Source organism: Panicum hallii, chromosome 2 (genome assembly GCF_002211085.1).
Source record: "Panicum hallii strain FIL2 chromosome 2, PHallii_v3.1, whole genome shotgun sequence".
In the NCBI taxonomy this organism is placed as follows: Eukaryota; Viridiplantae; Streptophyta; class Magnoliopsida; order Poales; family Poaceae; genus Panicum; species Panicum hallii.
The window spans coordinates 25,427,260-25,453,366 of record NC_038043.1 but is presented as its reverse complement, the minus strand read 5'-3'; the positions used below and the strand labels follow the sequence as shown (position 1 = coordinate 25,453,366).

Below are 26,107 nucleotides of genomic sequence, written 5' to 3'. Positions count from 1 at the left end.
AGGGGAACACGAAGGTGTACCTCACGATTAACCTGAATCCTAATGCAACTTGATGTAGCACTGGCCTGATCTTCTGATAGGTATGGTAAATTCGATTTCTGATCAGTCACGATTCAAACCCCTGCAACCATTACACCGCTGCTCCGTTGGTTATCAACCAAGCACAATTTGATTGACCTCGCCAAGAAGGCTAATCCTGCAGACGAATCGAAGAACACAAGCAAGAAAGTATAAGCACGCAATCTGAAATTGCAGATGTGTATGAAGCAAAGACAAGTATGAAGTTCAAGCTCTGACCACAAAAGGACTAATCGCCATAGTGGTGAAGAACCAGAACGGGGGCCCTGATTCACAGCAAAAGGATTTGACATCACCGTTACAATGAAGATGTCTGTTTCTTAATGGAAAACTAGAACTAAACAAAAGCCAAACGTCCTAGGGTTGAGGGCGACCAGGTGGGGGCATCCTCAACCTGGGCTTAACGCCCGACATGATACAAGGCCGACTTAGGCCCAAAATAGGTTCTGCATCACATTTTCATGGTCACACAGAATGATCCACGAATCTTCTAGAGCTCAGACCAGAACCTAAAGAAAGCTTTCATTATCTTCTTTCCAATGCATCAAAGAACGCCTCGTTGCGACGTCGTATGAGGAAGATATCGGCGTTTTCATTCAAGGTGGTTGGTTGAGTCCGAATCGGACGTGAAGGCCAAGTTTGTGATTACTCGTAACTCGTAGAAGACCAAATCTCAGGTGTATCCAGCATGGTGATGTCCTTACCATCGCCTCTAGCCACCACCTTTGGTAGGGTGGCTAGCAGGTGGGCTCCAGGGTCAGTTGTCCTGGGTAGCCGCCAAGTTACGTCGGTTTGGTCCTATTTGTGGGCCCCTTGATCCGTGTGCTTACGAGTGATTGGCCGGATGTTTGTTTCTTGGATTATCTTGCTCTTTTATGCATTTTAGCCTAAATACACCTGCACACATATTTAGACCAGCACTTGTGAAATTCGTTAGATAAACACCCTATTCTAATGTTGGCCCGTGCTTTTATTCCATTTTTATGTAGGATTTGATGGTCGAAAATGGTCCATAACAAGCATCAACAAGCTCCCCCACACTTAGTCCTTTGCTCATCCTCGAGTGAAGGCTAGGACTAAGGCGGACACGACTTCTCCTTTTGATATGACACCTGCATACATATTATTCCAAGCTTCACCTTTTACCTGTGAATCTTGATGTGTCTTCCATAATGGTTTGGGTAGTTGAAGAGTGGAATGGTGTTGACTGCAGTCTCCTCCACTTCTCTGTTGTATGACTGGGTGGTTGAAAGATTTTTGTAAAGACCAACCATAACTTTACTCCACCTTAGGATCTCTCGAGTCACTCAGTGTGTATATATCCTTACCAAGGGTTGCCTCTTTTCATCCTACTTCTAAGGATAGATTATGTGGAGCTCATGGTAGGAGATTTGGAAGCATGCACTTGTTTCACAGATATTGCAAAATCAAAAATTGGATCCATGGAGATGACATATCATACGAGTTGATCAAGGTTGTGCACGTGTGTGGATAATGGATGATAAAACTAAAAGACTCCTTTTATGAAACTCTCTCCTTTATTTGAAAGATATGAGGATATGGCTATATATTCTTTTCTTTCTCTTTTTTTTTCTTTACCATGCTTTTGAGCATGTATTTTTTTTCATATATATATATATAATATATATATTCTCATATAGCCCATGTCTCTTTTGCAGGAATATTGGAGAGGGATCACTAAACATGGAGTTTTATTTTGTGGATGGATGGAATGGAATGGCTAACTTCCAGTGTAGAAGTTTAGCATGTGGAGTGTACGTGATTTTGATCAAGCAAGTACGAAAAGTGTCTCACTAGGGTCACAAAATTTGATGAAGCTCAATGCAACAACAAGGCACATATGTATGTGGTTTATTTTATGAAGATCGACATATGGCTTTGGTAGGACAAACATAAGGAGTTTGTAAAGCTATGGGGGTTCTTTTTTTGATATAAAAGTTTCCTAGACACATAAGAAGATAAAGCGAGGATTCATTTCCAAGCCATATCTCACTTTTCAACAACTTAAATATTATGGGTTTCCTGAGATATGATTCACAAGTTCAGGCTTAGCAAAGAATAAAATATATGCAAGAAGATCAAGCTTGAAGTTTGTGATCAGAGATCCCCATTGAGTTTAATTTTAGTGATTGATAATAAAGGTTTCCATTTGAACTCATGGATCAGGGAGACTGAGGGGTAGAGTGCACAGAATGTCGCTATGGAGAACGAGCGGGGCTAGTGGTGGTTTGGCCAAACCTGGGGTTCCACCAACCTACACTAGCACTTGTTCGTCTTGGCCATTTTCGTGCTGGTTCATTCGGTGTTGTGCACGTGTTGATGGGTGATCTCAAGCGTATGTGCATTAAACTTCAAGAGATCTCCCAAACACTTGTTCTTGTTCCTCGTTCTTTATTTAAAAACAAAAAGGTGGAAACAAAAGGGACTCTACTAGTTCGAGAACCAGGGAGCCTTACTTTATTCGAACTCAAATATTTTTGGTTATTTTTTAATTTTATTTACACCATGAGACTTACTCAAACAAGGCTGAATTAAAATTGCATCAACATAAGAGAGAAAGGATATACTTACGATGGACCCTTGAAGTACGATATGTACCTCCTTCGTATATTGCGTAACATGAATCCAATGCCTTGGCTTACCTTTCCATTTGAATTCAGCTCAACGACTCACCCGTTTGGATTTGAAGATTTTTCTAAGGGGTTAGTCCACATATACAACCAAGATCTAAACAAGCATTGACTCTAAGGTTCATTAATCAAACTCGACGCCATGTCTGATTTGATTAAAGAAGACTTTTTAACCTAAGCATCATGCTTAATTTAGAAAAGTCTATGAATGTGTTATGCATAAGACATTCAACCAAAGCGTACGAGAATAGACAAAGGCAGCATGAAGATATGATCGAGCTATATTCAGATGGAGATAAACATGAGTTTATCTCCATCTGAACCTCGGGTGACCTCCCGGAAGGGCTTTGTTTAAAGTCAAAAGTAGGATATACCTAAGGGTACTTACATGGCGTTTTGTTGATGGAGAATTCTGAATTGCTGCCGTGGTAACTCCTCTCTTTTCTTTTCCTCATTTTTTTTTTATGGAGCAAGATGCAAGAACCAACACCATCTCCAAACCAAGATAAGGTTTGGCATGAAAGGAACTTACTTGGGATTCTTACATACCTCCCCTACACTTGAAGTTTACATTGCTGAGCAACATAACTCAAGTGTGTGGATTTCAAACTTCTCTTCATAATCGTTCCCTCACCAAGAATCACCATGGTGTTGTAGTCAGTGTAGCTCTCCTATTCTTAGGTGTCACCAATCCACGTTCTTTTTAATCTCCACCTGAAATGGTTAGTGACCAAAAATACCCGAAGGAGAAGGAGAGTTTATCCTAAAAATATGATCTTGCTTTTATTCAAAAGGGAAATGATAATCCAGGCTATCTCCCGGCAGTGATTTGTTTATGGTCACAAGCTCGACCATGGGAATGTCCTTTTGCAGCTATCATTGGTGATGTGTTCCCCTCTCATCACCAATTGTTGATGAATCATTGAAGCTTTAGCTGCAAGGTTAGTGCCACGGTGCATCCATAAAATTTGCAATACTTATGATAAATATATGCATCTACAACCAACCTCCTAAAGATTTTACAAGAGAGGACCTTAAGGTGGTTGTAGTCCTTGTGCTTTCTCGGGGCACAAAGCGTGCCTGACTTTGGAGAGGCACTGAACGAGTATGGTTCTTGTGGTATTTCAAGAATGAAGCTACCATGCTCATCTATGGAATTTTTTCCTTCGGACTCTAGAGTCGGCGCCTCACAAAATTCCATGGCCCATATGAGGGTTGGATCTCGATCATGGTCATGAACAACATACTTCGGGCCAGCGGGAAGAGGCTCAAACTCGATCGAAGGTGATGGTGATCGTTCATCCACAAGGATGAAGGGTTTCTTCCAGGTCGTACACTTTGGGAGTGGCAGATTTTGCAATCTCAAACAGAACATTATCGGATGATACGAACGGAGATACATGCATCATCTTCTTGAGCGAGTTTTGCTTGAGAAGAGGCTTTGCCATAGGATTTTCTAAACAAGAGATAGCGGTGGCAGAAGCGATTTCCCTAAGCTTTTCATCTAGGCTCCCTTGAGATACATTTTCCTGAGAAGTTTTTCTGGATAGTAGCCTAGGGGGAGATCAAAATCGAGAATGTCAAAGATGTGGAAGTCTAGTTTGACCTTGATTTTGTCTATTGTGAGCGGCACAGCACTTGCGAGCCCCCGACATTCAAGGATGCGTCCCAAGGGACAACTTTTGAGGAGCTTGTCAGATGGTTCTTAGTGAAACATTGCCCAAAAGACTGTATGCTAAGTGCTATGGCATGATATTGATCTCCATGATGGGTTAAGATGAGCTTCTACAGTAAATCCCCTTATAGAGCAAGGAATGATCGGGTGAACTAATCTAAAGTGCTTCGAAAAAGCGTCTCACTCCATCCGATCATTCCTCCTTTATGGCCTCCATTAGAATTGCTTCGTTAGGAGGATCAGGAGGGAGGTAAAAAATGTATCGTAGGTCTGAGGGAATGTTCTGTCATGGAATTTCTAAATTGATTGGTGTGGACAAAAGAAGGTTCCTCTCCTAATTAGGTATCAAAGAAATTCGAAGTGTTTCTATGATTTTTAGATGGATCATCCTCGAATTGAGAAGAGAACTTCAAGTGTCGAATTTCTTCTCCCTCCAATATTTCTGGTTCCGGTAAGGGTTCTATGGCTAAATCTAAGAAAGTGGAAGGTGAGGGATATGCTAGAAGATCTTCATAACCCGACTTGCGCACTTCTCAGAGGGGTCTGGGCTTGACTATGAAGGTGGCGTACTCAATGATGCTGTCTAGGAATTTCCTACCTTCAATCGGAGACTTACGGAGATATTGACCGTTCAGTCGACCGTTCAGTCGGAGATTTATGGAGAAATGACCCTCCAGCAACAGCATCAAGATAATAGGCGGAGACCTTATCGTGACCCGTGTAAAAGTTGTGAAGCAACAAAAATTCGAGTATTGATAGGATAGGTCCAGATGAGCCTACCGTAACATGTGCCCGTGACAGATTTTAGCTACAGCAAAGGATGCCAAAACTGGAAATATCTGGGCTGAATGGAGCTAGCATAACGAGAATGGAGGTCGCCAAGACCAAGTACTAGAGTACAGTTCTGAACCAGTTGATCTAACAAGGCTATAATGTTTACAGCTGGTTGTATAACAGACAGGCACATGGCACATATATATCAACACGCAACACCGTGGAGCCTACATTCCGTTTCAATGCAATGCTCAGCTCCTGCCAGCATGTATGGCCGCCCGGACAAAATCTTCACATGTCGCGTGACCACTCGAGAATACATCCGTCAACGCTCCCATGACATCAAAGGCCTCCTGCAGATCATCGGACGAGGTCATGTCTTCCAGCCAGGAGAGCAGGTCCTTGGATAGCCCCACCATTTCTTTCATGTTGCCCAGCTTCTCATTCATTTGGATCTCCCATTTCTCAAGGCTGCCACCGGATTCGCCTTTCTCACCTGACTTGCTTGTGCCAGATGATTTACCCTTCTTGAAGAACTGTTGCAGCTGCTCGATCAAGCCACTGTATACCAGCATCGGCTGGATGATGGTAAATAGCTTCTTGTTCTCACTCGTATCAGAGGATGAACCTTCATCTGACCGAACCGCAGAGGAGGACGAGTCAAACGACAACTTGAGGGTCGATCGCCCGTGCTTATGTTGCATGTATGCATGGTAAATGCCCCTCTGCAGGAATGCAGGTCGGTGCTGGAGCCAGCTCTCGTATGACTCTGATAGAAGGGAATAAACCATCATGAACTGTACAGTCTCCTCAGAGGAACCTGAACTACCACGGGATCCAGAGACGGATGCTGAATGCCGAATAGGAGATTCCGGTGTTGATGGAGAGCTGGACAAGTACGTGGTTACAGCCTTGGCCATTGCACGACGCTGCTGGTTGGCACTTCCATCTGCAAGATGAGAAGCCATCTGGACCATGAATGGAAGAAACCGCGAGTTGCTTTCCCTCCCACCACCTTTGCAATCCGTGCTGAAAGAAGCGCCTGTTGCAAACCTCGCCAGCATCTAGTGGTAACAAAAGCACCATTTTATGAGATCAGTCAAGTGTAACAGGTAAATGATTCCCAAAACTACTGTCAAAAATTCACAGTAGCATCTTCTGTTCTATGTATGGTACTTTGAAAAAAAATTTATAGATCATAATACAGCTATCTGTCAACCAAAAAAGTAATAATTTGTACTTAGTCGATCTATTTCAGACATCAGAATGGCTTCCGAAACACCTTGACCACTACCTCTTGTAACTTTATAGTAGTTAAATTAATGATATAGAGGGTACTTATATATTACGATGAGTGATAAGAAACCACTGAACATTTCTACGTGACATTATGATGAGTGTGGTCCACGATTTATGAACTGATGGAGCATATTAGCATAGAATGTAACAGCAACAACATCTCTGATGTTAAAGAAAATATTTTTAGCATGTAAGGTAAAAAGAACAAGAATGATGAATATTCTATCCAACTTGGAAATAATCTTCAGAAACAAGGTTTCTATCCTTGCATTGCAATGCAAACAAGGATTTCTCAGGGCCAAATAAAAAACATGACTCTGCATTTCATGGTATATTTCAACTTCTCAACAGGAGATTTCATACCTAGGCAAGAAGTAAAATAAAGCGAAATCTAGATGATAACAAAAATGTAACCCATACCAATTGAATTACAGTGAAATGTATGATTGAGAATTTTGCATTATTTTTAGCACAAGGAATGCAACCGAGATCAGAATCACATACCAGCACAATGTCATATGTCAACAACCGGAGACGACTCCCATCTGATCGTCCGAGAGAATTCAATTGGTCCCAGTACTGATCAACACACCTAGTGTACTGCCCAAGAGGCACAGATGGCCCCCTCAATGGAAAGATACAATTACACAATGTCTCATTGTTTCGCAAGGTAGCACCATCCCATTCCTTTTTGGGATTCTTCAGTGCAGCATCAGCTCGTTTAGCTTCCTGATGGCATTGGTAGTGTATGATGTTGAAGTGACTAACAGTGGTGTAAACACAGTCCCCACGGCCACTACCAGAACTTGTTGCACCTAAGTTCACTCGTTTGCTGAATGCATAGACTCCCAACATGTCTGTTGGCCTTAAGGTATACCCTTCTCTACAGACCATACACGCTAAACCATCCTCCTCTTCTTCCACATCATCCAAACCTTCAATTATAGGCTGAGATACAACAATACGTCTACCTCCATCAGAAGCAAATTCTTGTCGCATTCCCATCCCCTGGAATAGAAAAGGAAAAAGGCAGTGCTCATTAACATGTGTATATGTAGAATCCAGGGCCTAACAGTTACTGTTGGAAATATTAGCAGAACAAACTTCAGAAAACAGGACCTATAACATCACAAACGTAGCAGCTGATGAGACTACAAGAGTTACCTGAAGTAGCATCTCTCTTTTCTTAAGAGCACGGCGACGCATCTCATCCCTTGTAGCATGTCGCAGCTCTTGAATCTTCTCTCCTAGGAAGCCGTCACCGTTATTTTCTTTGTTAGCCAGTGTATCCAAAAGATTTTCTGCTCTTGCACCAATTTCATTTTCACCAGGAACCCCTTCCAAAGCGTGAAGCAGTGGTAATATGCCTTCTTCATCAATGCACTTCTGTGTAGGCAGATGGCCCTTGGCCAGTCCCTTCAACATTGACAGAATGGGTGGAATAGATGGTAGCTTCAAGCCAGATGTCCATTCTGCACTTGTTCTAAAGCCAGTCTGTCCTGGAGAAGCAAAGCTTTGCTTCACATGCTCAACAGCAGCTTTCGTAATGCCCCTCTCCAGAATAATCTCTTTTAGCCTCTCACCACACGAACTAGTCTTGAGTGACTCTGAGACACGAACAAAGTTGTCGACAGCAGATCGCTGTGTCGACGCCTTTTGGCTTATACTTTCATCTTTTGGATTCTCTTCATGTTGCTTCTGCAACTTATCAAATTCAGTCCAGTCCCTAAGGTAGGGCTCAAAATGTTGAATAAGAGCTTCCATAGCTGCAGGTTCCCCATAGGTCAAGTAAGGCAGGATCCTTGCGACCATCTCCTCATTCCTTTGTTGCTTGTTCGATTTTTTGGCACCTGAAGGATGACATAGTCTCTCCAAAAACATGAGAACAATTTTCCTGGCTTCCTCACCAGCACCAGTCTCCTCATTAGTAGTTGTAAAAACACTTTGGGCTATGCTTATGTCACTCTCATTAGCTTCCATGGTAAGACTTTCTACAATTAGTAGAATACCTTCAGCTGGTTCCATTGCATCCGCAGAAAATGCACGTCTAGCTGTCTCAAGCAGTAAACCCAGAGCACCAAGACGTAATAAGGCACATCTATTTTCACGGATTTTGCAACAATACTTTAGAAGGTTAAGAACAGAAGCCAACTCTTCTTGATTAGATCTGAACTCATCATCACGCAGGCTCTGACCAAAAACATAAGAACACCAATACAAAATAGGTCAATCTCAAGCCTCATTAACAAGATTGGAACACAAAAATTCACAAAATTTCTTGAATTAATAGCTGCGCAATCAATCAATCTACCTCTGGAGGGAGAGTGAGGGATGAAGATAACCAACTCAATGTAAACTTAAAACAGCATACCTGAATCATGCTCAAAATAATCTCAAGGCCTCCGCATTCCCTAACAGCACCTGCTATAGCAAACTCAATTTCAGGATCCTGTGATTCCTCCCTTTCTTCTTCCAGTTCTTTAATCATAGGCTCAGTAGCTTCACCATCTAAACCCTGGTCAGAAAATAAACATGTCATATTAACATAACATTGAAATGATGTTAACAAAATCAGAATGTCTAATGAATCCGTCAAGATATCTCTGAAAGTCCTAACACAAAGAAGCAAAGAATCACATCATGCACAGTTACTATTAAAAGAAACAAGAACACTCTCCAGATTAGTTCATTATTGTACAACAATTGCATTTTACAAGGAAAGTTGTATCTGAATTTTAGGCGTCCCTACGCAGTAACCACAAGAAATCAAGGTCCTATGATATTAAGAGGGGGCATATCATAGAACCACATAAATATACTAGCAAATAAACTGTCATAGCAGTTCCGGCAACTTAGCTTATTTGCGGCTAATGAGACGTTCTTATAAAGAAGTGTCAAGATCCCTTACCACTAAATAAGTGCCAATATAAAATGAAAAACTGAAGCAAAGAAAAAAAAAGAAACCTTGACCCTAACCTGTAGTCTGTAGGTCACTGTCATTGGCGGGCAATCTCTGCCGGATGAAGCAGCAGTTAGTGAGCTGGCATTCGACAAAGCATGTTGAGTTTGACTGTGGTGCTTCCTCCATACTTGCTCATAGACTTGGGAAATGCTCAAATCAAGTGAGATTATATTTCCACCAACCAATAATTCCATACCATAATCATCCTCCAAAAGTCCAATCAGATCAAGCTGGTTACATATTTTGTTTTTCACATCTCTCATTAGAGGACCAACATCCACACTGGTGTATGGATTCTTTGTCATAGAACCCCTGATGAACTCTTCTTGAGTATGTGCCTTGTTCAGTATCAGAAGATAAACAGGCTCTGGTTTAACTGGGCAAATCAGATTGCAGAGTTGCTCCAATATAAACTGCAAAAGAAAAATTCCAGATAAATGAACAGGGCAAGAATAAGTTACAGTTTATGTTCAGAAGAGTTGCTATCAAACTATAACTAAGCACAATATCAAAATAAAGGAAAATTCTGTGCTCTACCAAAGATGTCCGTCTCTTTTTTTCCTTCACATGCTTCTGCAATCCAGAGATGCAAGCACGAATAAATTGACGTTTGTTTTCAGTACTCTCAACGAGCAAGCTATCAAGAAGGTCTTTCAAAAGACGATTACAGTCATTAATTAACTTTGTCTTTTGCACAACAAGCCCACGGATCACCAGAAAAGCTTCCAGGACCTCAGATAGTAACCTATCGCTCATGAACCTGTAGTATGAGGGGGGAACAGTAAGGGCATCAAAAAGCAACCAGATGCATTGGTAGTTTATGTGCAAACAAAGAAGCTTATTCAGGATCACAAACAGCTTTACCTTGCTCTGATATTGGGAATTTCAAGAAATTTGTTCAGGAGCTCAACAAGCTTATGAAGAATGAACCCTTGTGATATATCAATGCTTAGGCTTCTCTCCTGTGATTCAACATTGGACACTTCTTTTGTTATCAAAGAACATAATGTTGTCAAACAACCACGAACGGTCAGGAAAAGACGTGAAGCTTCTGAATCAATCATGGTCCCAAGTAACTCAAAGTACTCTGCTGCACTTTCCCCAGCTGAGAGTGTTCGAGGAAGTAAAGACATGAGCAAGTTCAATAACTGAAACTGTCTGGAAGAGTTTGATGGGCATAGCAAGCTTATCAGAGTGCATATCTCAGATCTTATCGACTGGGAACATGAACTTAAAATCAAGTCTGATACCCAGGAACCCAGGGCGAATTTCGAGAAGTCACTCTTACTTGACTTCCGGCATGCACGACGTTTCCATCGGAGTCCATATTTGAGAACCAGATAGTCAGACTTGTGTGAATCATGACGTGTCTTCTGAATAGATCCTTTCACTGCCTGTGATACTTTGTACTGCCTCCGAACGAAATCTAAATATGATGCGCCACTCTCCCATTCAGAGTAGCTCAGAAGTGGAATATCCTGGCCTCTTTGAATTCCATCGTGAACTTTTCCGGATATATCTGGTTGAATCTTAGCACTGGGGTTATTAGTGGTTGTATTACCAGTGGTGTCATCGTTCTTAGATTGCACAGTTAAGCTAGATATTCCCAAGCCTGACTCCTTGTCCCCACCATCTGATTTTGGAGGCGTGCAAGCCTGAGAAATTATTCTCAAACAAGGAAGAATAATATGTTCTGAAATTGCAGGATGTTTTGCTCCAACCTTAATAGAAGAGAACAACAGTTGAAAGGCCACACGTAGTCTTGCCTCCCAAAACTCATCTACAAGACCACATGTCTCTGATAGCAGCAGTAACTCTTCCCGTGTTGACTGTGCAATGTCCATGGAACGATGGTGCTCAAGAGAATACATCACCTTTTTCAGAATCAAGTTGTTCAATTCCTGAACTGCATCTGCATCACTTTCAGAGAGAGATGATAGCACAGCCCTAGCAAGAGTGCGTGCTGTCCTAGGGCCCAGATGAATGTTATTTTCAAATAACTCCGACAAAATTCCAGCACTTACAAGTTGCTTCCTGCAGTTTGCATGTTTGGACAGAACTTGTAATAACTCCAAGCATTGTGTGACAAACGTGGTACTACACCCATAGCAACTACTTGGAGACCTTGGTATTGAAAAAGCTGGTAATGCATTGGTATCAATAGTATTTTTCTGTTGCAGATAGGTCATTAGAACACGACGCAGCCCTTGTAAAGTCTGAACACTTTTGCTGACAGAATCAAAAGCTGCTTTGCATTTTTCACCATACAGAACACCAAGAAGTGCAATCTTACGATTTACCTTGCATGTGGGCCCAGGCAAGGACACCATCATCTGCTGGACAGTATCTTTCTGCTGCGAGTCAATCTCCTGTTCACCTATGCTTGACACAAGTTTAATGAGAGGCTTTTTAAATCCCATCAGTTGCTGGTACCGCCTATGAGCATTTTCTGACTCTGACTCAATTGCTGTCAATCCTTTTCTCATGTCATCATCATTTTCCATGTTATCAAATGAAAAACTGGGTTTTGCCGTGAAGTGGAATTCAAAACGACCATATTTGCTGTATCCACACTCATTGCAGAGGAAAGAGTCGAGGTTTTCATAATTAATATTTCTACACTGCCGACACTGATATGCATTTTCATGGCAGTTACTACATATGCCATGCTTATCAGTGACAGACCTGCTACACCGTGGGCATTGCAATGACTCAAGGGAAGAAGCTTGAAGATTTTCATAAAATGAATCGAGCTCAATCATAAAATTGCATGCTGTAATTGGGATGGGGAACTCAACCTTCAATTCGGTCTGATTAAATGTAAGATGGCAGCTCTTAGCACGCTTCCAAAGAGTCCAATTATTTTTCAATTCTGACAAGTCAGTCACAGGCCTGTTGTTATAATACAAATTGAGTACTTTGACAGACTTAGACTTACGAGCATCATAAACATTCATTGTAACTGACTGTATGGTAAAGCTTCCAGTGCATTTTATTATTATTCTATTGTCCGTAAATTTGGTCTCGGACTTGAGGGTTTCGAGCTTCATCCTTGAATACGGAACATCTGGGCAGCTGCAGGTAACACAAGGCTCACTCTCTAAGTAATAGCCATCAAACTCCACTAAGCAACTCAGTGTGTTGTAAATACGGGAATTTGGATGATTTGCCAATAGCTCATTCTGAGAATGGAGCGTTTCAAAAATGCAGCTTACTACCTCAGGTGTCAAACACTTATTCACAAGTTCAGAGTCATTCTGCTTTGCACTGGAGTCATTCACTTTCCCGAGTAAACAGGTCATAAGGTCAGTGTACTCAACAATATTTTGCCCATACATGGGAAGATGTATCACCTTCTGCAGAAGAATTGTTAACATTGTCTCCCTAAGCGGGTTTTTTGCATGGTACCACACTCCAAATAGAACACATTTAGCCTCATGGCGGACACCTGCTGAGTTCCACTCTAGCAAGAATATGTCGATAAACCGCTTCAACATGTCACCTTCTTTATCATTGAACATTTCTACAACGTGTTCCATGTCCATGCACGATTTTTCTGAGGAACCTTCAGAACCATCATCGCCCTTCCGTTTCTTTTTCGAATCTGAAGACTGTGAGCTAGTTCTTGTAGAACTTCCTAGATCAGCACTCTCTGGTTTTTGAACATTATGATTTGCATCTTTTCCTGAATAGAAAGCCAAATTTAGAAGCTTGAGAGTCTGAATAATACACTCCTCGCTGAAATGGAAAAAATTGTCCACGAGATACGGAAGAAGATCCATGTGCTTCAAGCAGAACTTTTGCCAATTTTTTGGCCTTGCTGCAGCCACATCACAAAGAATAGATAAACATTTTATGAGCTTCACACTTCTCTCATAAGGCACAGGATTTCGGAAACCTCCAGACTTGTTTATGATTTTATGAAGTTTCTTGACTTCGTGGGAATATTGCCACGAATCCCTCACACTATAATAGTGAGTCTTGCTGCCGCATAAATGAAGGAAGAGCCTCCTTGCATATCTCCGAACAAATGAAGTATGAGGATTGCTAATATAGCTGCAAAGCACATCTTGATATCCATCCAACTTTAGATCCTTGGTGTTGGGAACCTTGTGGCTTCTATCCTTCTCAGCAGACTTTTCCTTTTCTGGTCGAACCATGCTATATACAAGCCGGAAAGTATTCTCCAACAACAATTTGTAGTAGTCCATGAACAGATCGGTTGGATGAGATTTAGCATATGAATCTGAAAAGAAGGGAGAGAAGTTTCCAGCTGGTAGCTCTCTCCTAATTGTCAACAGGGATCCGCAGCCTGAACCAGAAGAACCAGCTTCACCATTTATGGATGACGACTTGAAAGTATGAACAAGTTGCTGCAGAATATCCATAAGATAATTCAAAAATGACTGCTGCCTAAGGGCAGAACAGGCACGAACTAACTGAGAAGCAAACTCATTTTTATCCTGGTCACCACTGGATGATGGAATAGCTATTGGGGTTGATGCCGGAACCTGAACATGACCTTTCTCTGTCAAATCAGAGCTCCCACTTGACCTTGAATGAGAACTATCACTCCCAGGCTGATGCCAGTTACGGAACATAAGTGTGAAGAACATGAAAACAAGGATTGAAACTTCTCCAAAAGTGCATCGTGTTTTGGCAGGGAATGGTTTGTTTATGTTGATTTCATCCATGAGCCACTTCACAAACTTTTCCAAATCCAAATTTTCTGGCTTTGAACTATCCATGAAAGGACCACCAACTGCAGATGAAAGCCTGTAGAACAACTGCATTAAAGGTATGGCTCGAGTACCAGCTGTGGTCCCCATCCAGCCTCTAAGCTCTTCAATTAGATGGCTAAGCAGCAGGGAGTTAATGGCACGTTTTGATGCAGAAATCGAAACAGTTGTTTGGTCTGTAATAGTCTCAAGGAAGTCTGCGGACTCACTTGAATCAAAAACATGAACTGATGATGGGGAGGTCTGAACACTTCTATCAGCAGGAGCATGAAGAACACCAGAATCCGTTAGCTCATCAATAGAGAAATGAATTTCATTGCCTTCACCTCCAAATGTATCAAGTTCAATGGGTATTGCTGACATGGGATGATCTTTTGAATGGGGTGCCGGTAGGCGATCTGCATCAAGTATCTCATAGCAAGTTTCACATAGGTCAAAATCTGGACATATGTTACAGTGCCACCTTTGCCTAAGTATTGGAACAGTAGAACAGCCATCACAACAGTATTGCACTGATGATGCTGCAGGATCTTCTTCAATCATAACCTGAGCATTTCCACTGCTGGCACTCATAGCAGCACTCGGTTTCACTTGGTTTTCAGGAGCATCATCATTAGCTATCATTGTCTGCTTCGGGAAAGGGACTTGGAGAAATCGGGATGAAATGGCCAAACTGAAAACCAGTAATAAAAAGCAATTGAGAAAATGATAGAAAAAGGAAAAGGAAAACTATTATATTAATAGTGGCGCCCCAATTGATTGATAAACAATAAAAGAGAAGATCACCTGCTAGAAGTCTGCACTGCTTCATATGGTGCAAAGAGTAGCTTTTTCAGGAGAGCAACTGCAGGTCCCACTGAAACTCCAGATTTTTCATTGGAATGCAGAGCCAGGCATTCAGCATAGCTATAAATAAATTCCACACAGGGTACAACAAGACTATTTATTGTCTGTGTGTCCGGTCTGTCTAAATCTAATATATCCCAGAAAACTTGCATAAGACCGTCGACTAGTTCTGTACCTGCAAAATATGCAGTTATCATAATAAAAATTTGAAGGTTGGAGAATATTTTAAATTAGCAACTGTGCTTCACATTTCAGAGCTAAGTAATTATATCTAACCCAACTATGGTGTTTTATGGTCAAATTTGTGGATACAAATGTAGGTTGGAGAGTCAAGTTGACGAACATCGAAGCAGCAGCAGCAGCAGAATAATTGATGCAACACTTTGCAGTTGCATATGGTTTAAACTGCAAAAGTACTCTAGTTCACATATACTAACCAATAAGAATACCCTTATGATTCATCTAGCCTACCTTCCTGTGAGACTTAACTAAGCATGCAGGTTATCTCCAGAATAGAAATAAGGCAGACAAATATAAGTACAGCAAAAAGAAGAAAAATAATTGACAGATTGACAAATATCACTAACTCTAACATGTTGTTTGATGTGCATCAAGGGCCCACATGAATGCAACCTTTGTAATTATGCTGATTGGTGAAAGTATTGTAATATCTATTCCTTGAGTCAACATGCAAAAGGTGAGACAAACCAACAACAGTCAGCAATTGAACATCAAATCCTTCTAAAAGGCAACATGTAAGAGTCAAGTGGTACATTTGGTTAAAGAAGTCAGAAGTATAATTAATACCATGAGTTTTGAGAAAGGTTGCCAGGTTCGATTTCCTGTGCAACGCAACTTTGGAAACTGTATGGATCTGGGCTATAAATTCTTTTATCACCCAGCTAGATGCAGCACCTCCAACACCAATTCTTGAAGTTATTGCTGGGAGTGATTTTATTACCCCAAGAAGGCGCATTGTGTCCTTAACCTGTACAAACATAAGCCAAAGGTTCAACCAAAAAATAGTGGAGCAGAAGGAGAACTTTTAACATAAGTGTTAAGATCAGTAGATAACGAAAATTGGTATTACTTGATAGTACGTGTCCTTCTTTGGGAACACAGCCTGAAGGACCCGGCATGCAGCAGAATGTAGCATAGGTTCCCTGTCACTTTGAAAGATGGTTTCCAATAAAGCTCTGCATTTTAGATTATTAACTTCCATGCCTGCATCAACAATATCAGTAAAGCAGCTTGGTCGGCATAGCAGGTATATGCGTGAGAGAATTCTGAGGGCATCTGCCAAAACTTGCTCTTGGATAGGAGCAGCCTGCACGATTTGAGGCCTCTTTCCTGATCTTCCACCAGTAGAACTACTACCAAGTGCTTCCATATCAAGCGCAGCATCCAGTTTCTCTTTCCATCCAAATTCATCTTTAGCTCGACCATAAACTTCAATGGAATCTATCCTAGGTATAGATGTACCATCGAACGTCCGCCCAACAGAAATTGTGAATTCTTCATCTGCCAAAAGTGATTCAGCAGTAGTAAATGGAATATCGTACCATGATCTCATTCCTTCATCCAGCTTAATGACTCTATGAAAAATTGTGATCTCAGAAGGAATGTTGCTAGCAGATGTATTGCCCACATGGATGCGGCAACCCACCATGACTATATCTGGGTTAGGATTTGAAATAGTCACCTACAACACACACAAAAAAAAGGAGTGCATATAAGTCATTCAACATTAATTGGTTTAGGGACACTGCATGGTTGGAAGAAAAAAAAAACACAGTATGAACAAAGCAGAACATCCTACCTTGAAGCCAGCAGATGTCATACTCTCTAAATACCCATCATCTGAGGTTAATCTTTGCTTAATGCTTTCAGAATCGCCACTCTTGGTTGTTTCACTATTAAATTTAACATCAGATGTAATGCAAGTTGTCTTCTCAAAGAAATCAAGTGGAAATTCTGGTTTTATGCCAGTGTAAGCTCTACTGCTGAGGATGCTGCTGCCCAACTTCTTTGTTTGCTCTGCTGCAAGGATTGTCGAACTGTCACCTCCACTAGGTGTATGAGAGTAAATATGAAGGCTGCCATCATCGTACAAAATAAGACAATGTGTTTTATCTTTGGATAAAGGCTTATAGGCAGCAACACCAACCACTGAGGAATTTGTACCAGTACTGTGCCTCAAGTTTTGTGCAACTAATTCATGAGGACCCAACGACACTGCAAAAGGAGCATTTGATTTAGATTTTGATAGGCAGGTAAGGATTCCACTGCCAGCTACAAGCTCTCTCCAACGGTAGAGCCAGGCTGGCTTGGATTTACCATCATGATCTTCCTCACATATATATGACAATTCCGTTATCGACGAAGAATCCCCATTCAAGCGCCCCATGAAGGTTGTACCATCTTGATGAGATACAAACAGAAGCCTGTAGGTTGATGAGAAGTACAATGACAAACCTTTATGCATGGATACAGCATCTTCAACCAAGACTGTTTCAGCCAATACTTTTGCACCAACGTCACCCTCCAATGTAACATTCAGCCTATACAAAAGGCCCCCTTCAGAAAGAACAAGCAGCACCAATTTCCCCATTGAGGAGGGGACAAGGGTTGCATCAACTATTATATCATCGGCTACAGTAAAATAATGCATGGGGCTGATGTTGTCCTGTGAGAGATCATATATCTTCACAAACAAATTTGTTACTACGATGAGTTGAACTTGAGAACCTGGAACCCATTCGACACGACGAATATATGCTCCTTGCAGAGCAAGTTCTATGGCAAGGCGATCAGTTACTTCACCACGACTATTTAATGTTAGCACTTGGCAGTCTTCATATCCAGCAACAGCAAGGTAATGGTCCACCAACGGGTTGAAAACTAAATGGACGATTTCAAAGCGAACAATGTTCCTGGAAAGGGGTTTTACATTGGTTTTGTCTGCTGTAATAGGTGATGCAGTAGGCTGTCCAATAATTTGTCCCACATCAAATACAGCAACTTTGTCACCTTCTCCAACAGCAAGCTTACCTCGAGTGCTGATACTGAGCAGTAATTTAGCAAGAGAACCATTAGCAAGATGTGACTTAAGCTCCCTAGAATTTGGATAATCAACTTTTATCTTCAGGTCCAGTGATCCACTTTTAAAAGCTTTCTTTAGTTGGAAGATGTCAGAGGAATGTGACACCAGCACATCACCTCCTAACAAAACCTTTCTGTCTTTCGTAAGATTCAACTCCCTTCGGCTAAGTACAGTAGGCAGCAACTTTCTGCAGATTTCAAGCACCCTAACCTCAATATCCAGATTTTTAAGAAATAAAGGAAGGCCATTGCTGAATTCATTAGGCACAGATAGCTTCATGGAATTATCAGCATCAGTAGAGATATCTTCTTCAAAATCAGAGCCGCTATCTGCAACCTGCTCCACATCCTCATGATAAGCCAGTATGGGGTGGAAGCTGCTAGCAGCAGCCGGAGCTACAGTGGAGCTCCCAGTAAATTTCCGAGGTTTCAAACACTGACAGCTGCTTCCTCTCACGCCTCCAGCCCCACAGTCACAAAAGAAACGGCTTGATCTAGAGTAAACAACACGATGCCCTCGATGACACACCTTGGCACAAACAGAACAGCAGCCTTTGGAAACTGTCAAGTCACACGTATAGCAGAAGTACCAATGCTGTTCCATGAAATTACTGCCACTGGAAGTAAATGTGCACACTTTTGACGCTAGAGCTCTCTCACTGTCTCCATCATCTTCCTCATCTCTATCAATGCTCCCTAATTCCCCATCAGACGTACCGTCATCTTCGTCTTCCTCACCAGAGCTAGCAGCACAATCTACAGCGGGATTACTTACTTGATTTGTGCGAATAACAAGATTTTCTGAATTTTTCAACTGCTTGATCGGAGATCCAGATCCAAAACTGCTGCCAGAAGTTTTTGATGAAAGTCTCTTAAGGGCACTTCTATTTAGTCCAGTATCACCAAACACTGCCTCCAGAAAAGAAAACAGAAATTTTAAAGTCTGCAGCTTACCCTCATCCTCAACCATTGTCTCCATTAGTATCAGAGTCTTTTCAAACAAGTGCTTGAAGTGTGATTCCTCACTTGATAGTTGAACAAGAAAATGGAAATATGCTTTAGCAGTCTGGAGGTCATGTGACAAAAATGCTCTATCAAGTAACAGTAGCATAGAGTTGAAAAGGTGATGTTGAAGTTCTTTGGTCAATGTTTCAGGTGGACATATGAGATGTGTAAAAAAATCCACCGCCAGTTCTCGGGTTGCAGGACCAGCAGTGCCATTTGTGCTTTCAACTTTTATAGAAGGCCCCAATATTATGAATTGTAACCACGACGAAAAGCAGGGCACGTCCATTCCAATAAATTTGTTTTGCAACTTCTGCTTAAGACCAGGACAATGACCACTGCCCATTATATCAGTCAATAAGTGCAGAATCTTCAAATTAACCTGCTCAGATTTGCAATCCAAAACATCAAGAAAGACTGACATATCAGCATGCTCAGATGCAAAAATATGGCTTGCTCCTTCAGGAGCTCCTTCTGCATCACCAAGGAAGAATTTAAACACCTCTCTTTTTGATCGAAGGTCTTCCACTAGATCAACAACTGTAGAAACTAAAATCTCTTTCACCTTGCTATCCATGCTTTCATTCGAGTTTATGTCAGCCAAGAATCCTTCTAGCTGCTTCAGAACAAACAGTTCGCTGTATTTAGCAAGATCATCCCTGTTGTTAATTAGACCCATAAATATATGATCACACTCTCCATGAACAGGTCTGAATATTTGATCTGATCTAACAGCCATCACCATACTAAGCAGTTTGGAAATAACACCCTCATCAACTCTGTCTCTGTCTCCTGGTCGTGCGACCTTTATATAACCATTAAAGGTTTGAACGATCTCATTTATCACCAGAATGCAAGAAAGGAGAGCACTGTTGCTAGAAGTGTAAGCTGATGGAAATCCATGCAACAAGCACTTCAGGAAGAAACAATTTTTCTGCCCTTCAGCTAGCTTTGTGGTGACTCCATTTATCCTTGATGAAAGCTTACATATGGGTTCCAGCATTTCCAAATATGAACCAGATTTTTCAAAAACAAGGTGGTGCTTGGATTTGTCAAAGACAGAATGCTTGAGTAGCAGGGAAGGATAACAATTATCCAAGGAAGGCCTTCCACTGTCAAGAAATGACAGATATGCTTTCTTAAAAGTATGAAGATAGGTCTCCAAAAGAGATGATAAGATATCCACACAGTGTCCACTGTTCTTGGTTATGTATGTAGATAAACTATTCTCACAAGTAAATAGCTCCTCACCATGGACCTCCTGTTTTCTATGTGAATCCACCTCAGTTTCTGCGCCTCTCTGCTGCCTCTGAAGATCCGCATTAATGAGAGACAGAATAAAAGAAAGCCATGCCCCTTTCCTTGGGAAATCCCAACTCTCCAGCTTACTTGAACCTATATCAGAGTGCAACAACTTTAGGAGTTTAAATATTAATGCAGGCAGATCGACACCCACATGAGATGAAGCACCATCGCTGATACTTAGAGCAAATGTTAGGAAGACATTAACATTGTCAAGGTCAGGTTTCAAGTATTGATCATTCTGAATAGAATCATTGCCATGACAGCCTATAACAGATAGAGTACTCCAGCAAATCAAAAATATATATCTTTCCACAATGAGATCATCAGCAACTTCAGCATGCATACCACTCCAAGAATTAAGGATTTGTGACATAGTTGCACCCAAATCAGCCATGTTCAAGCCCAAAGATTCAACAGCAGCCTTATCAAAATAGAATTCAGCATGACCTGGAGTGACATCAATTAACTGAGGGAGCAAGTCACTGGTTACAGCACTCTTTTTTACTGAATCATCAAGCATTTCCTCCATAATAACAGTGGCAAGGGATGGCAAATAATCATTCATGGAACGCAACTGGCCTTGATTCAACTGGATATCCCTCAATCTGGATCTTAGCCTCGTAAACAACCATGATGGGTGTGTTAACGGGTACAGCAACATATGTCGCAGGACAAGAAGAAGTCTTGATAGGAGCAATGCCCATCTAGTCAGTCCAGCCACAGCTACTCCAGACGGAGGCTGCTTCATTTTCTCTAGGGAGGAGAGTACAATTTTGACCAAATCAGCCTTTTCTGACTCTGTCGTTAAATGGAATGCTGCCAAAAGAATTTCCAGATGAAAAGCACAAGGGAGACTTGCGCAGAAATCACTAACATTTAATGGGCTAGATGATGTATCATTTGCCTTCTCCAAAAGATAAGAAACACACTGAACAAAAATCTTTCTTCCCAGACTAAATCCTGAGTTTGCTGCGTAAGTCATAGCATGCGCAACTAGAGCAAGTGCATAGTGGTTATAGGTGTACTTCCCATTGTCAACATTGAACACTTTCTCCACAAGGTCCTCCCTTAAAGAAGCAGGACATTCATCACAAACAAGAAACGTTTGTAGGAGCTCAAAACAAGCAGCATTTATGTGCAGCAATTTATTTTCAGAAGGCATTGTATTTCCAGTGCTGCTTTCGTCAGGGAAACAAGCTTGGCACTTCAGTATTGAAAGAAATTGGTCTAGATGACAGGTGTTGAATTTTCTGGAAGCATCCATATATATAGCCCTGGACCATTCAGGAGAGAATATGGATGTTATCATAAAGCATATCAGATCAGCAGCTAGCTGAATAGGCCCCTGCAGGCTGTTTGATGGATCGCTCCCTAGAGATGTTGGCTGCTCAACACTTTCAGTTATTCCTGCAGGACGTACTTCAGCAAAAAGATTCCCAAAAAGTGCTTCTTCCTCATGACTTGCCACAGATTCCAATTCTGAAACAACAGGTTGTTTTGTGCAACTCAGCTGTGGCTTCTCATTTGTCACTGATTTCACTCCTTCTTCATGGAGGAAAAAAGTCAGATGAATTAAACCATTCAACCATTGTTCTCCTGATGGGAAGATAAATTGTAGATACTCCTCACATGTATATTTCTTCAGCAATGGTACCTCCTCTGAACGGACATGACAAGACAGATCATTTATCTCATGATTGAATGGATAATAAAAGGCATCTTTGTCAGGTTTGTCCCTGTCAACACGTCTTGTCCATTGTTTGGTATCTTTAAGAAGTTTCAGCACAAATTGAACAACACGAGGAGAGTAAGCTAGAGGAGGCACCAAGCAAGTACCAGATTTTTCATATCTCCATATATTAGGACTGAAGATTTCCAACATGGATGAAAGTATGCATACTTGAACTGTACAACAGATGTCACTGTTGCAAACGATAATTTGCATTAGCTGTAGAAATTCTTCAAGTATCTGCAACAAGATAGTGCCAACACCATCTGCAGAGAAGACTCTGTCATGATTTGAGAACTTGAACTTCAGTCTGAACAAGGCTGGAAGGCTATCGGCACATCTTGCTACTGAGAATAACATCATGGCATCAGAAGCATCAGGAGGAAACTCCATAGTGAGACCACAAACTAACTTCAAAATTCTTTGGGTGAAAGACAACCTCAAGTCAATGTTTACATCTTCAACCATTTCCAAAGCAGGAGACTGGCAAAGCTTCTGCACTAGTGTAAGAAGGCGTGGTATACAACATAAGTGAACAACCGCAAAATGCTGCGCTAATGGCACCATGCTATTTGGAGATACCACACAAAATGATTGGGTATTCTCCGAAATAACGTAATCTCGCAGCAAGTATTCTGGTAATAAGGCCAAACGAAACCGTTTAAGATCATCTCCACTTTTCGAGCAGTTGAATCCTGGTAATAGAGATAAGTCATCAAATGTACATGAAACATTGAAGCTTTTCGCCCTAAGGCCCCAGGAGTTTACCTTTTAGATAGCAGAAATATTTCTCTTGTGGGCTCAAGCGCTCAGCTTCAACTTGGACAAATGTCCAATGCTCAATGATGTCATTTATAATGCTGGGTTCCAAAGAGCATGCCTTATTGTGAGTACCTTTAAGCAGCACAAATTCCATGAAACAGGCAACTTCATTCTGCAAATATGCAAACAGAATTAACAAATAAAGAATGCTACGAGAAGCACAAGCATCTTTGCAGAATGCTGGCTCAACCAAGATGGAAACACAATGGTATAGGTCACAAACTCAGAATGAAAAACACACCCACCCACCCAAAATTAAAATCAAGCCAAGAAAACTTACCAGTAAGCCAAAGTCATCACAAGCGTATGATGATTTTTCTAGATGCAAGAGACAGAATTCCAAAGATCTCTCCACAGTCTCCACAACTGTTGGCTCCACTTGTTCCACTGATAACAATCGAAGAAATAGATCAAATCCTAACTACCTAGACATATCCCTTTTATGTTTTAGCAACACCAGACCTCCTAATGGTTAAAGGGAAAGATAGGAAACAGCAGAAAGGGGGCAATAATATTGGAGAAGACATATTGCTTATTATCTGTTAAAGTGTAAATTAGTACTCCAATCATCATAGGCAAGAAATTGAAAAAGATTTCTCAGAAAGACAACTTTACATCAAAGGCATGACTGGTTCTACCATTTTTTTTAATTCAACACATGCATAAAGAAAGAGTTGAAGCTTCAGTGCTTTCAGTGTCATCCAGGAGGTCACTATGTTACTATGGGCATGCTTAATATCAAGGGAGTGACATGGCATGCAATAGAAATTGCTTCCTAGTATCTCAAGGGAGTGCATTAAGATCTCCATAAGCAATCCTACACCTTGAGAACCCATATCTGATATATCTATTTGCAGAACTGACTTATCTTTTCTCATCAGCCAATAAAGTGATTTGAACTGCTAGGAGAGTCCAATGACACAACTAAAGATAAAATCCACTGTCTAAGATCATAGTAAATCCTAAATGCAACACAGACAACAAAAGCAAGACCTCCAGAAGCAGCAAGATACTCTACACTGAAGAGCACCGAACTAAGAAGGCACCTATCGAGATGCTCAAAATAAGATACAGGAATGCAATAACTCCGCATCTGTTCCTCAGGACTTCAGGTGAGGCAGAGAAGTATCTAAAACACAAAAATTCCTCACTAAAGGATAATCTAGCAGAAAGAGAAGGAAAACCACAAAGTAAACAAGGCACAGCTTGGCAAGGGGCTAACTCAGAGACTTAAAACAATGCCAAAACAGTGTGGGGGAAAAACACTTCCAGTGCAATTCGAATCTCAAAAGTTCTCTCCTAATCAGATAAATGGATGACTGAGAATGTTTGACAGACTAGGGTTTTGTAGACGAGCGAGATCAAATTGGTACAAGAGAAACCTGACTCAAACTATTTCATTATTCTTGCTTGACATATAACAGATACATCAGTAGCCCTATTATTTGGATCACATCACCCTAAGAACAATCTTTTAATCAAAGAAAAACTATCTCTTAAGGTATATATCTGCAAGGAGCTTAACGCAACCAACAAGGAAACTAATATAAGCTATGCTCATTCCTATAAACTACAAACACATTCAAAGCGAAATCTAGTATTGAGAGTATCATTCTGAAATCAAACAGCAACCAGACAATTACAGCTTTTAACCGGAACTAGTAAATAGGCAGTGTGCATGTTCAGGAAACATCCACTCATATATGATTCATACATACTCTCATGTCCGCAGTGTTCAAAAATATAAACACCTAGCTCCATATTTTGCAAGAAATGGGAATTACAGATCACCATTGCATCAACTTGTACCAGATTATTAAGATCAGAAAAGAAAATATGTAGCCAATCCCCACAGACTACCAATCATCGTATCATGCAATTTGGACACAGTACTACTGAGAACCGATACTGGCAACAAAACAGCAACCAGTCCAATACTAGATAAAACAAAATAACGATATAAGTATAGTGAAGCAGTGAACCCAATCCATGCGTGCATTTGAAGTGAAAATGTGCATATAAAATTCTCAGGTGACTAAAACTAGCTCAACCGAGTCTCTTAATACTTACAAAAAGACTCACAAAAATGCACAGAGAAATCACAACATTTATGACCTCATGGCAACAAGATTAACCACGGTAGGACAACAAGAACAAGCAAACCTATAAACCTAACATCATACAAACATCTAAACAGAATGCAGAAGTGGAGCAAAGCCTAAAATATGAAACAGGAAAGATGTTCAGGATGGCTAAACCTCCCTGTCAAACAATTTGATACTGGCACTGACGCTTGATGCAATAATTAAGTAAACAAAAGACTGAGCTACAAGGGAAACATCTCAAACAATTGTATATATATAGATCAAACGATCCAGTACATGTCCAAGTTGTAGACTAAGATCGTGCAAAATATGAAGGGGTACAAAACACGTAAGGCTTTCAAACTTGCTCCAGAAGCATGAGCACGGCTACTTGAAGCAGGTGATGAGACATGGAACATGATTCTTCGCCGTATCCATAACCGTTCCCAAAGCCAAACTACTTCCCCAAGAGAAGGCAATACCTATCTTACTCTCTGACAAGCATAAGCAACCTTAGGATCACACAACAACAGCCAGCAGGGGATATTTGTTTGGAATCCTGACGGGAGAGGCGGGATCGAAGGAGCTCACCTGAGGCGGGGAGGACTGCGGACACGACAGCCCGGGCGGCAGCAAGGACAGCGCGGGCGGCGGCTGGGTCAGTCGGCGGACCGGCTGCGAGGGCCCCCGCGAGGGCCTCGAGCCCCGGGCGTGCCGCAGGCGAGCAGAGGTGGCGCGCCGGCGGGTCACGCTCCGTGGAGGCGGCGAGGTGGTCGAGCATCGCTGAGATCTCCGCCGCCGCCATGGCGAGGGATCTCCGATCGGCGGCGGCCGCCAACTGATAGAAGAGCGGTCGTCGGATCGATCGCCCTTGTGATGGGAAGGGAGGGTTTTGTGCTACTTGTGTTGTCGTTTTTAGAGAGAGAAAGGAGAGAGAGAGGAGGGGAGGAGAGGGAGAGAGAAAGAAGAGGGGAGGGGAGGGGGGGCAGGGGAGATGGGCGTGGGGAGGAAGCCGATGCTGCGAGTGGCTTTTATT

At 41.5% G+C, this 26,107-nt stretch overlaps 1 protein-coding gene across 2 annotated transcripts; it reads right to left on the bottom strand.

Annotated features, from left to right (window-relative positions):
• Positions 1–5,131: 5,131 nt before the first annotated feature.
• LOC112882089 (auxin transport protein BIG) lies at positions 5,132–26,040 on the bottom strand. Of its 2 annotated transcripts, none has more exons than XM_025947073.1 (14): positions 25,663–26,040; positions 23,268–23,374; positions 22,934–23,099; positions 16,844–22,860; positions 16,115–16,726; positions 15,832–16,012; positions 14,965–15,199; positions 10,304–14,851; positions 9,977–10,199; positions 9,454–9,852; positions 8,849–8,992; positions 7,642–8,667; positions 6,982–7,485; positions 5,132–6,242 (listed from the first exon to the last, which is right to left on the bottom strand). In XM_025947073.1, exons 1-14 carry the CDS (start codon positions 25,874–25,876, stop codon positions 5,430–5,432), a joined length of 15,189 nt encoding a protein of 5,062 aa, XP_025802858.1. In that variant the 5' UTR covers positions 25,877–26,040; the 3' UTR covers positions 5,132–5,429. The 2 variants fall into 2 exon arrangements, with proteins under 2 accessions (XP_025802858.1, XP_025802859.1); XM_025947074.1 differs by having other exon boundaries at positions 14,965–15,193.
• Positions 26,041–26,107: the final 67 nt, after the last annotated feature.

What these genes read in the sequence shown, in the direction of transcription:
- LOC112882089 (XM_025947073.1), bottom strand. Translation starts at nt 25,876, where the DNA reads ATGGCGGCGGCGGAGATCTCAGCGATGCTCGACCACCTCGCCGCCTCC. An exon ending in TTATTTTGAGCATGATTCAG is followed by an intron (nt 8,668 to 8,848) that starts GTATGCTGTTTT and finishes GTTTTTGGTCAG; the next exon opens with AGCCTGCGTGATGATGAGTT. An exon ending in AAAGAGAGATGCTACTTCAG is followed by an intron (nt 7,486 to 7,641) that starts GTAACTCTTGTA and finishes TTTCTATTCCAG; the next exon opens with GGGATGGGAATGCGACAAGA.